Source organism: Ooceraea biroi, chromosome 2 (assembly GCF_003672135.1).
Source record: "Ooceraea biroi isolate clonal line C1 chromosome 2, Obir_v5.4, whole genome shotgun sequence".
Lineage (NCBI taxonomy): Eukaryota > Metazoa > Arthropoda > Insecta > Hymenoptera > Formicidae > Ooceraea > Ooceraea biroi.
Window position 1 is genome coordinate 1,390,512 of NC_039507.1, and position 13,793 is coordinate 1,404,304.

The 13,793-nt window shown below is 36.4% G+C and overlaps 1 protein-coding gene across 1 annotated transcript; it reads left to right on the forward strand.

Moving 5' to 3' along the window:
* The first annotated feature begins 368 nt into the window (after window positions 1–368).
* Window positions 369–11,703, forward strand: LOC105287952 (G-protein coupled receptor 52). The gene is made up of 5 exons (XM_011353849.3): window positions 369–745; window positions 6,994–7,383; window positions 7,472–7,691; window positions 7,985–8,414; window positions 8,994–11,703. Exons 2-5 carry the CDS (start codon window positions 7,272–7,274, stop codon window positions 9,171–9,173), a joined length of 942 nt encoding a protein of 313 aa, XP_011352151.1. The 5' UTR covers window positions 369–745; window positions 6,994–7,271; the 3' UTR covers window positions 9,174–11,703.
* Window positions 11,704–13,793: the final 2,090 nt, after the last annotated feature.

Below are 13,793 nucleotides of genomic sequence, written 5' to 3' on the forward strand. Positions count from 1 at the left end.
ATCTGGCAAGTCAAATCTTTGAAATACGTCGTGGTGGAAATGAAGGCGGCGGAAAACGAATAACCAGAGTTCGATAATGAAATTTCACAGGATATTCAGTCGACGACAACCGTGAGGTTTCCGGATAACCAATTTCCGTTCTTTCGAGAACGAGAATCCTTTTTGCTGGCGCGTTCGACGATCCCGAAATCTTGCGACAACGACTTTCCCGTGACAACGACGTTCGCGCAGGGTGCTCGGCGTCGCGACGGCAGGGTCGCAGCCTCGAATGCGCCGCGAAAATGCCCGGGTGGGAAAGGGTGGATCGGGGGCGGCGCGCAAGCGCCGTCGTCGTCGTATCGACGCCTCGACGCCCGGGCTGAGGGTGAGAAGCGAACTTCTCTGTTAGTAGTAGTAGAAGTCCCGGTTGGGGTTGAGCGAGAGTGCGAGTACGTGCGCGTGTGCATTGCGGTGTGCTTCTGCGAGTGCATCTCGAGTACATCACACAGCAAAGCGACAAAAATTTACGGGAACGTTGAAACGGCATCGTGATACCGAGAACAACCACGACGACGACTACGACCACGACAACGAGAACGTCGACAAGCGTGACGGACAACAACGCGCTATCAGCATCTTGGCCGTCGCTGCTGACTCTCCCGGGTTCTCAGAGAAAAGTGGCGCGAGAGGGTGCACGGGAGTTCAGGAGGCTGCGAGAGGCACCGGCGGACCTGCTGGTGCATGCGATCAGGATGCGACCGAGGAGGTACGTGCTGAATGGTGAAGATCGGACGCGGTCAAAGATGGCAGTGAGCAGTAAATGCAACGTACAGAGTGTTCGGAATCAGGGATGCTGCGTGGACCGCGATGTCGTGATCGCCGTACTGAATTACGTCGACATTTGCTCCGAGATACACTCGTCTGTGGACTGATCTATATCGCTTTAGTCTGGTTTACTTTCCAGCGTTTCTTCTGATTGCGACGTGGTGCTCTCGAAGTGAGCCTGCGAGCCAGAAAGGCGGGAAGATGGAGAATACCGAAGTTTAGTCTCTCCCTCTCTTCTTCTTGCTCCGCGCGTGATCTCTTTAGCAACCTCGAGCTTTCTCCTGCCGTAACCATGAAGGAAAATCATGCGCATTCATATATTCGACTCGTTAAAATTGCAAGCATTCTTGAAATCCTATGAACACTTCACAGAGAATCAAGAAGAAGCCCTATACTTCAAGATGCATGTATCTCGTGTTTTCGATGTTTCGTTACGTCTTTGTTCTGCGTTTCACAACCCCTAATTCTATTTTGCCATACAAATATCACGATCCGTAGTTTTACTAATTAGGATATTTTTTAACATTAAAATTAATTGTATAAATATAAATGTGTAATATGGTCATTGGTATATAATAATTACATGTATAAATTAAATTTGTAGTATAATACTATATAACAACTCAGGTTAATTGAAATAACTCGTACCAAAAGATCCGCTGTGATAATTCAATTTAATTATTAGCAAACTGGGTGCGGAGATATTCCTTCATCAACGCTGTTTTGAACGAACGCTAAAAATATTTTTCACGAATGAATTCACTTGTTCATAGTTTTTGCTCCTTTTAGTTTGCTGCAAAGTTGCTGCAAAAAGACCCTAATAAGCGTCCGCGCGCGCACACAGAGAAGAACGCTGAAAATTCACGTCACGAGACAAGTACGTGGCCCTATCGTTCTGAAAATCTACGATGTGCATTCACTCACGTCCGTTCCGTCCGTCTCTCATGGATCACCCCTTATCGTGACACATGTGCGCATGGCTGGGCAAATATTCGGTTAACTAAACAAAAGAGAGTAGCCGTTGCTGTGTCGGGCACAGCTCCGGTTGTTCGTCATCGTGCATCCCGATAGCACTCTCGCTCCGGCGGTAATTGAAGAACCCCGCCGGGAAAAGCATCGCTTCGTGTTATCTTTTTTGTCGGCTGCAATGAAACTCGCACCGCTGATTGCCATCGATATGAGAATGGATAAAAATAGCAGCGGGTTCGAACTCGCGAAGTCTGGATCAACCCTCTCATTCTTCGCGTAGTTCCGTACGACCGCATTATTGGAAATTAAATTAGTTCTATATTTATTTTTAACTAAATTTCGGACTAAATTAGAGATGTTCAATAGTTAAGCTTAATATTGCATTTTAAACTGATATTTAAAAAATAGTTTGGCGGCGGTAACGTTAAGTTATAATAAAATAAAAATTATAAGAAAGTTCGATATAATAATGATATAATAAAATGATATAATAAAAATTATGGGAGAAATTAATAATGGAAAGTAAAAAATGTATTTTTCATATATATATTTGGCTAAAGTCTGTATAGTTAAAGGAAATCCTAAACGAAAGTGAAACTGTGTATTGGAATTATTAACCTGAATATTGAACGTCACACTCCTCGATAAGGGGAAACTAATGGATATGTAATTATATCAGTAATTAAATATGATAGATCTCTTTGTCTATTATATCGATAGCGATATCATGGATATAAACGTAAACTGTGATTATCATCAATTGTGCAATTAAATACGAATAGAGAATTAATGAGATAAATTAAAACAATTTAATAAAAAATCTTGATACACTAAACTATAACACAATTTATACGAAGATTTGTGATTTTTTTATTCTTTATATCATATTATTTATTGCAGTTATACTAAAGATTAAATGATTACTGTTGTCATTTCATGAAATTATTAACAATGAGATATTGTTCTGTGAAATAAGTACAATACGACAAAACTATTAAAGCATCGTTTGACATTTCTGTTGCAATTTTCTGCCTTAAGTGGGTAAATCTTACATAAGTTCTCCTGAACTCATAACACACAATAATAATATAGGCAAATACATAACATCTTTACTCTATACTAGATGTCTTCTAATATGGTCTGGTGACATTTGATTTTTCGATCATTCAGTCATCATTTAAAGTCGACCTTTTCTTAATAAAAGTTAGGGGAGTTAGAAAGTTAAAGGAACCATTTATCGGAATCTTCCGATTTTGAATATTATACATTAAAAATTTATAGAATTTTAGTATACAATTTTAGTTTTAAAAAATTAAATTTCTGTTCTATTTGAAGTGAATTGATAAATACCATTTTATTATTTAATAGTCCTTCTAAAATTTAGAATACAAAAATCTATGTCTGAACGCGATTTAATAAAAATTGATTAATATCTTAGTCTTCCTTGATGAGGAAATACAAATAAGTTGAAAAATGCAAATGGTTAGAGAAATATCTATTGATTTTAATAATACTATGTAGATTTTTGTTATAATCCAGGACAGGTTATAGGTGATGCTGTAAGAGCATTTAAGCCTTAAATGCTCTTATATTATATCACATGACAAATCTTTTCCTAACAAACATTATAATCCTAACATTAACATGTGAGATGAGAACAAAACCTATAAATTTTACTAATTTACTCTTTAATAGTAGAATATTGTTACATCAATCAAGTTTATTTTAGTTTTTACCAAGAAAGGGGAATATTGTTATATAAAATAATTAATCTAGTTTCAGGATTATTACTTCAAAATTAAAAAAAAGTATTTTTAGTCAAAAACATGTTAATCTACGTTACTCATTTTATGAAGTAAGTACCTTAAATTTTAATAAATTTTAATAAATTTCGCCAAAAATCTGCGACGTGTTATTTTACCAGTACGGATCTGCTGGCCTACGGTCCGCCGAACGCGTAGGCGCGGCGTCGCAGATCAGAGAGTTCATGTAATAACGAAACAGCTAAATACGATACAATATACCGGGCACTCTCGGGACTCTGCTTTCGCTCTCTCTCGGAACTCCGCTCGGTAAGTACCTTAAATTTTAATAAAATTTTAATAAAATTTTAAATTTTACTTACTTCATAAAATGAGTAACGTAGATTAATATGTTTTTGACTAAAAATACTTTTTTTTAATTTTGAAGTAATAATCCTGAAACTAGATTAATTATTTTATATAACAATATTCCCCTTTCTTGGCAAAAACTAAAATAAACTTGATTGATGTAACAATATTCTACTATTAAAGAGTAAATTAGTAAAATTTATAGGTTTTGTTCTCATCTCACATGTTAATGTTAGGATTAATTTATAATGTTTGTTAGGAAAAGATTCGTCATGTGATATAATATATAAAATTGGTAATGTGTATGTATAACATATTTACAACAATTGTATATATATAAAACGTAATTTAATTATCAAAAAGAATTTAATATCTTATATAATTTAATAAAAGAAAATTCGCGTAATTTGTTTTTTTCATAATCTAGAAAAAGCAATGTACATTATTACATTTAGTCATGCATTTAATTTCTTTATATAAGCGTAATTTAATAAAACGTAATTTAATTATCAAAAAGAATTTAATATTTTATATAATTTAATAAAAGAAGATTCGCGTAATTTGGTTCTTTCATAATCTAGAAAAAGCAATGTAAATTATTACGTTTAGTCATGCATTTAATTTCTTTATATAAGCATTTTAATAAGCATACTATTCTCAAGATTTTTATCATGTGATGAAATTACTGCATCTCTACAAGGTATTATTATTATACCTAACATCACATGCATCTATAGTAAAAACATATAAATTATTTTAAAGTTGCTTTACGAAATTTTATATATAAATAAATATAAATAACATTACCAAAACTTTGTTCGATGATCTGTACAAGAGGAAACAAGAAAAAGTATACATAAATATATTCTTAATCCTAATTTCATTAAGTATATATCGACCTCATATTATAAATTAATGTTGCATTGTCATTTGCCAAATTGCAGTAAGCGAAATTGTTTCCTCGTAATGACACATTTTTGTCCGATCAACCGATTTGTTACCGCGCACAAAATTGTCGACGATTATTTCGCGTAATGGCAATCTTCTGACATCTACATTTGCATCGTGCGTTATTTATGTCCGCTAACAGAGCGATAAAATGGAAAAATCAGTCGCAATGTCGCCGTCGAAGACCAATCGGTGGCGGCGAAAGACTAGGAAGCGTAGCAACGTAATTGCTAAAGCCGTAATACACTCGGGGCTTCATTAAGCTGCTTTTCATGTAACAAAGTCTCGAACATTGTGTGTCAATGCTTGTGACGCTTTGTTTATAATTAAGCAAGCATTACAGACGATAATTGCAACATGTATCGATTTTCGTGCTGATTACGTCGCTTTCATGCGGGCAAACGCCCACGCATCGATCAGAACGTGCAGCTGCAGCTTTCAGATTGTTACTGCTTGCGAGTTTGCTGGAAGACCAGCCCGACGGAAAGCGCGATATAACATTCAAGGAACTATAATGTCCGATTAAAGATTCGAGAACTCGATGTCGAGGTTATCTTTGAATTTGATTGGTCATATCGCTTATCACGTAACAACTTATAGTCAACAATATGATTTAACCAATTATTTTGACCATAAACGTTTCAATTAATACCACGTATGAGTACCGAAAGAAAATGTCAATTTACCGAGAAATTTTTATTATTTTAATAATGTAATCAGATTCATCATGATCAGAGATCATTCAAATATTCTGAATTAAATATTACGTAAAAATAACGTAGGTGGCCATAAATAATGACATGCCAAAGGCACGATGCGTTCTCGAGCGAGAATGATGTCAAGGATCTGGATTATAATCTGCCATTCGTTCGTGCCATTCGCACCGTTTCTGGTCGATGGTGTCAGCGTGTCTACGTATCTACGTGTCACCCATGTATAAAATACGGAAGCTCTACTTTAATTCGGGAAACACGACGGACGGTACGATGCTATATGATACACCCCTCCATTCAGGATCGACTCAGCTAAATTATGAATGGCGGTCGATACCTAGGGAGGGAAAGCGTCGTATGGGTCGTTCGCGGGGCGCTCCCACAAGGGAAGAGCTACGTGGCTTTCGCGGGAAAATAAAAAAGGAAAAACGCGGCGGCAACCGTTTATTATTGGCGCCAACAATTCAGAAACTTGTCCTATAGCCCTGTTCCACATTGCGTTATCCGACCGATCTACCCTTCGGACTGCGATTTTCTCAAGAGTCACCCTCGTCTAGCGGTCAAGCTGGATTGACACATTGACCCCGAACTGGCGGATGATCCGCTCTGCGGTCTTGTTACAGAAATTTTCATTACTCTCGACAAATAATCCGATCTTATGTCTTATCACCAGAGTTCGGACTTTGGTGCCGCTATCCCCACTCGAGGCGCCCGAGCGCCGCGAGCGACAGTGCCAACTATGTCGGCAGATGAGACACCGTCGCATGTAGCAAAAACTAATTTTTATTGTTACATTTGTAACAATGAGAAACAAAATATTGACTTAAATTGTCGAACTTAAAATTTTGGCGTCTATCTGTCAAAATAGCTTTGTAACGTGAAAAGGTGCATTCTACATCAGACGAGACAATCAGTGCATATGTAAAAAGCTTTAATTGTTCCGATTGTAAAGATATGTTAACATCTGACTCTATTTTCGGAAATAGAGAGTCAGATGTTAACGTATCTTTACAATACTATTACACGGCTATTACAAATAGCTGTGTATAATAGTTACAAAGCTATTTTGACAGATAGACGCCAAAATTGTAAGTTCGATAATTTAAGTCAATATTTTGTTTCTCATTGTTACAAATGTAACAATAAAAATTAGTTTTTGCTATACGCGACGGTGTGTCATCTGCCGATAGGCTGCCCCACCGACATAGTCGGCACTGTCTCTTGCGGCGCTCGGGCGCCTCGAGTGGGGATAGCGGCACCGAAGTCCGAACTCTGATTATCACATCATTTTGTATACTTTTAACAGATTGCGGATTCTCTTCTTATTTAATATGTCTGTTGAAAAATATGCAAGTATCATAATTACTGGAATATAATACATTTCTATAAAGTACGTATTGATAATCACAATGTATAAGTTAATTATTAATTCTCTTATAAATTTTCAGTGGCACAGTTGCATCAATTGTATATCAAGATCCTCGAAGACACAACTTCGATATCGAGGATTCATTTGCTTAAGAACTTCGAACGTTCCTTCTCGAGAGTGTGGAACAGTCCTAGAAACGAAGTAAGTAACGAAGAAGACAGACGCGTAGAAGTCGAAAGTGGATCAGCGCAAGCTTCCAGAAGGACCTTGTTCCTGGCAGCGGGAAGATCGCGAAGAGGGTGAAGGGTAAAAGCATCTAAGGGCGGGTGGGGGGATGCAGCTCGAAAGGGTGGCGGCATGGAGGAGCCCTCGTTGGAGGCTCTCATGCAGGCGAGCCTTATCTTCGTGGTCGCCGTCGCCATCATCTTATCGAATCTCCTCATTATCGCCACCTACCTCAACTTCCGCGGTGAGCCTGAATTCGCACGCGCTTTACATTACTGAATAATATGGATTGATAATAATTATATATTACACTAAGAACGTTTTATTTGCAGGTCCCTCCGAGGTGATAAACTACTACTTGCTGTCACTTGCCTCGGCAGATCTTCTGTGCGGTCTGTTGGTGGTTCCACTCTCGATATATCCAGCACTGGTACGAAGATGGGTCTACGGAGACATGGTGTGCCGACTCGTCGGCTACTTGGAAGTCACACTTTGGGCGGTATCGGTATACACCTTCATGTGGATCTCCGTAGATCGCTATCTAGCTATCAGGTAAATTATATTAAAATAATATTTCATCAAAATTACAAGAGCAAGCGCAGAACCTATAATAATTAATTATTATTTAATTATTATAATAATTATTTTAATTAAATAATTAAAATAATACCGAACGTTAAAAAAGTATAAAATATTATAAAAGTTTCATTCTTAAAAGGTACTACCTTGATATCAATTGTCTTAACTCTTTCTTTCAGAACATCATATCTAACTTTAATATCTGCAAGATTTTCTTGCAAAAGCAGTTCTAATAACGCTAATAATGTCCTCTGCGATGTTTGTAGGAAACCGTTAAGGTACGAGACCGTACAGACGAAAACCCGATGTCAATGCTGGATGGTCTTCACGTGGATCAGCGTGGCGATGATGTGCTGCCCGCCCCTGCTCGGTTTCCAGAAGCCGATCTTCGATCGCGAGGCCTTTATCTGCATGCTCGACTGGGGCAACATGGCCGCGTACACCATCACGCTGTCCATCCTCGTGTTGGGGCCGTCGGTCATAACCATCATCTACACGTATTTCTACATCTTCTCCATGATGAGGCGTTTAAAGTCCGGTGTACTAATTCACGACAAGGAGTACGCTACTGCGCTGTCGGAAAATCTGAGCAACCCGAGTCACATTATGTCCTTCGTCTTAGTATTGGTTTTCTGTGTGTCATGGGCACCATTCGCCGGGCTAAGGATATATGCGGTCGTTAACGGACCCCCTCAGGTAATATCAATTTGGGAACTCCACTACTTTTATTGGTGCATTTTTATTGGCATATTTTTTGTTGTTGTTTTGTTGCGTAGTTTGTAAAAGTGATTAACTATGAGAACGCACGTATTGGAACGGCTGTAACGATGATACTAACTTGACACTGACATGATCTAAAACTGAGTTTGAACTTTGCGAAAAGAAGTATTGAAAATGAGACGATTAAAAATGTAGGACGGCGCAAAACTTTATAAAGCGGAGTAGGTTAATAGAGAATGCTCACTAGTACTACTTATGTGCATAAGTACCTATAAGTTCACGCGCAAGGACGTACTTCGCACAGACGTTGCGTTGTAGAAGAATATTTCTGGTATCGGTTTATGTACATGTAAACGTAATTTAATTATAAAACAAGTTCTATTTTTTTCTCGTCAGGAAATTAATATTTACATTAATTATGAAAATGTTACAAATTTATTAAATTGAAAATTTTAATTCATGGATTTATAAAATCAATTAGAGAGAAATTCGTAAAAAAGGGATGTCTTAATTTTGCATCTGTTGATATATCTAACTCTCTGTTATTTACTGTAGGTGCCATTTTTACACTTTGCCGTGGTGTGGCTGGGGGTCACGAACAGCTTTTGGAAAGCAGTCGTCCTCGGCACACTGAGTCCCCAGTTCCGGTTAGCCGTGCGAGTGCTCTGTCTCACTATATGTTGCCGGCACAGGCGACTTCCGCCGGAGCTCCTCGGTCTCGACGACGACGACTAACGCCACATCGACAACGTCTACGAGCAGCAGCGCTTATGTTGCGTTCTGTTCTATCCGCGGCGCGTTTCTAGAGCGTCGATTATATCTCTATTCAAAGATCGTCCTCGCATCTCAGCACCACTCGCAAGATGTTTCTTTCACATTGCTCTGGCGTACAATTGAATACAGAATTGAAGTTCATAAATGTCGATATCGCGAGCGACCCTTATTCAGTTAAAGTAACCGATTTTGACAAAACTAAAGCTGCATTGAATTGTAAGTTAACATTGTATAGAAGATTAGAATTTGAAATCAATTATTGAAACAACAAATTTTTATTTATGCAACATATGAAATATTAGATTTTGCTTTGATAATAAAAATTTTCCCAAAGAGAGAAACCTAAATTTACTTGCATTTTATCTGTGTTCATCTATGTGTGATAATTTGTGATACATTCGTGGAAAAGCAAATGTCACCTATAAATATGATTAAAATAATAAATAAATATGATAAAACTCAAAATATTTAGTTAATTTTCGTAGTAAAAACCGAGTAATATTATGTCATACAGGAATACAAGATTTATTTACACAGAAGAGATAGACACGAATTATTATAATGAAACAATTGTGAGAGGTGCTACAAGCACTGCGAAATATGTCACCGGCGGAATTCGGCGACTTCGCCGACGCGCGTCCATTTCTCTAAACTAATCTCGCTTCGCTCAAACACACTAGAGTCCGTTAATTAAATCCCGTAAACCGGGATTATGTTCTGCAGATAAAACAGAGAACGGCGAGTCGCATTATACGACATTCGAAATTATAATCGTCGTCTAGGTCTACGTAAGACCACGCTCAATAAATGTCATAACGAATTATGAAAAATGAGAGTTACTAATGACTGTCGCGCGAATAGTTCGCAGATGCAATTGCAAAAGATCTAGTAAAAACGTCGGAATATATATACATATATAACATGGAAAGAGAAATATAGTCAATTAATGGAGATGCCTCTACGAATGTGACGCGTCGTCGGCGACGAGTTTTGCGTTGTCGAAGTGTCGTCGTGCCCGTAGAACACCCTCGATGCAAGATAATCGAGTGCTGAGCGTGCGAACTTACGCTTTCTTAATGCGCTTCCTAGCCGTTGGCTTTTCTGCCTTTTCTCTTTCTCGTCGTAAAGCTACGGGAAAATCGATAAAATCAGAGACGCTTGTGCGTCTGTGCAACGTTGATTAGTTTGCTTACATATCCTTTTCTATTACTGCTTTTCACTTTGTACCAACACATGCGTGTTGATATTAAGTCGCATATGGTATAATTATTAAAGCGACATACATAAGTTACGTGACTACTTAAAATGATCAATATTTAAAAATATGAACGCTACGCTCACAGGAAAAGTGTTAAGCTAACAGATCAAATCAAATGTTGTAGGCTACCATTTTATGCGAACAAAAATATTGAAGAATTACGCGCAAAATTCTAGATGCTTTATAATTTGTGTGAGGAATTTGGAGACCGAATAATGTTCTCCACTTTTCGAAACTAGCTTTTGAAGTATATAAGTGAACTTTGACTATTCAATTATTCGAATAAATAGGCTTCAGGACAAGAAAGAGAAAGTTTTCTTCAGAATCTAACTGGACTCTCGTTAACTTTCTTGACTTACTGGGTTGACGGAGTACCCTCTTTATGAAAATCAAAATATTGTCGTTTTATCTCATTTTTAATTCAGATTATACGAATTTTAAGGGCGTCTTGATTCGACGCCCGCTGTAAGCTTTATTATTAATCTTGTATAGAATGGTATATATACGGAAACGGCTAGTGGTGACTTTTTTTGCATGAGAGCGTAAACTATTGCGTCCAATTTTCGCACGTCTATGTGAACCATCACGACTCGAGGCGCAATTTCGAACGTGCTCTATGAACAATGTACACTCGAACTGAAATCGAATAAGAGAAGGCAGATGAAAAGAGATGATGTATATGATTGTCTAGAAAATGCGATTTCGTGAAATAATCCCATATATGGAAAAAAAACAGACTTTTCGATTGCTTAAATTTATGCGCAGCGCAATCAGGAATGCAAATACAAGACACAGATTTTTAATTTGTCATTTAGTTCAAAATTTTTTATTAAATATTTTAATTTGTTTTATTTAATAATTTAAAATTATAAAAATGTTTTGCATATAATATTATTTATATAAGATCTTAGGAATTATTATGTACATTATTAATACACAACAAAAGAGTATGAAAGCGCTTATAATAGAAAATATAAATATAATATTGATATAAAGAAATGTTATATTAAATCTAAAAGTAACTTTGATACATTTATTTAATGTATTTATATAAACGTAACAGTGACATGTATGTGTGAACGTCTACAAATCTGTAAAATTTTCGTCTGTGTCTTGTTAAAAAATCAATGCAAAAAGGATTAACGGACGTGATCAGATTTGTGACGCCTATTATGGATAGCATAGAATGCTAGAATTAGGCGTAGCTGAACTGCCACGTATTGTCGCAAAAAACCAAACAAAGAACAATGCAGTTCGCCAATGTTTCTTCGCTATGCTCCTGAATAGTGCTCGCGTGAATGTGTGAGCGCGTCCTGATGTTTTCGACAGACATTAACTCTATAAATGAAAATCAATATGCGAATTGGTGTCTAGAAAATCTCTCAGCTTCTATTTTTTACTCTATACTCTAACACTTTTATTCAAATATAACACTTTTCTCTATGAAACTTGGTCCGATAGAAGAGCTTAACGTCATTTAATTCATGGCATTTAAAGCATTGAAAGAGCACGAAGGTGCTTTTCCATGAATGAAGAAGAGCAATTCGAAGCGTTTACTCGTTACTTTAAATGCGATATAATGAAATATTCAAATAATTCAGTATATATATAAGATAGAACGATTAGTTATATTGCCTAAAATGTTTTTATATACGTAATTTACGCAATTTTAAATAAAATACAGAGAAACATTAAAATTCGGATAAAAGGGTTTTAAAGGGGAAGATTTAAGTGGCATAGTTTTTGTATTTTAATTCTTAATCACAGGTATTATTTAAGAGAATAAAAATATACAGAAATCTGCTTAAAAAATTGCAACTTATTTTTAATTTTTCAAAAATATAAATTACAAAAAAGAATTTATATTTTGTTCATCGTTATTTCTCTTAAAATTATACGAAATACATATGTCGTATTAAAAAAATGGAATTTTAGATAACAAGCTTCAACATATGTCAACATTTTTAATTTTTCGGACAATTTTGATCGGTTGGCATATCGATTCGGTTGTTTAACGTAACGAGAAGACGTAAATGATGCTCCATGGTATTATGATGTCTTAATTATATACAACGGAATCAAACAAAACTATCGACTATCTTCTAGTTCGAGCGTTAGCTATGTAAATTGCAAACCCGGCTGAAAAGTAACGCAGTTTTGACAGTAATTTAACGAATTGTCGTGTGTTTTCATATATTATCAGAAATGTTTGCATGTGTTATTGTCAGTACAATGAGTAACGACAGTGTACATCACGTAATAAAACATTTCAAACGCAATGACCAACGGCATTACTTATTGCGCTGAGAATAATGCAAATAAAAATGATAAAAGTAAGCATAATTGTGTTATTAACATACACGTTTCCGGTTCCGATCCCGCAAAAGTAATACCCTGAAAGAAGATTCACGTTCTCGAACTGCGACAATTTTTAGCCGGGCTCGACTATGAGAGAAACACGTTTTAACACAGATTTTATTGCGAATATCTCTTTGTACGTATAGAATCGCTCGTGATCCGGTTCTTTCGTCCAGATCCAAATATCGTAAGCTTTACTCCTGTAATTTAACATCGCCGGTGCGTAGTGGTTCGGGATAGTTAACGTAACACCGAGGAGCTTCTCCTTTCGCAGATAAAATGCATACTTGGTACTCTCCTTCTCTCTCATTCTGCTCCCTGCAATTAACCCTAAGATCACAACGAATTTTCACAACCGCTAAACTTCAGAAAATCTTTAGATCTGAGATACGATTCAATAACTGTCAGATGTTGATTAAATTTTTGCTCAGTGTTACGGAAATAAATATATTAGTAAGATATATTATAAGAGCTTCACGTATTGTATAGTAGTTTATATTAATCAAGTGACAAAGCATAATCCACTTTGGGCGTAAAAAAGATAGATAATATCAAAGCTTCAATATCGAGACAAACCCCAGCATGTAAGATTTTTGTAAGTAAATACTTGTCAAGCGAGAGATACGATTATTACAAACAGAATAACTAATGAGTTATGTATAAATTTATTCATAATAAAGGAAATATATATGTTTTATAAAGATTTTTCAGACGATTTCTGTTTGGCATAAAGCCACTTACGATAACTTCACGTTATGATTTTAGGGTTAAGTAAATTTACAATTAAGTTAATAATATTAAATCGTATCTATCATAGCTCTCTCATTCTTCTCCGTGCTTGATCGTTTCTTAATTACCAAATTGTACGTGATAAGAAACGAATCTCGTGCCACTCCGCACTCGTGAATACGCCAAAATCGAGCAGTATTAAATTCCTCAGCAATTATCAGCAACATTCTAAACAT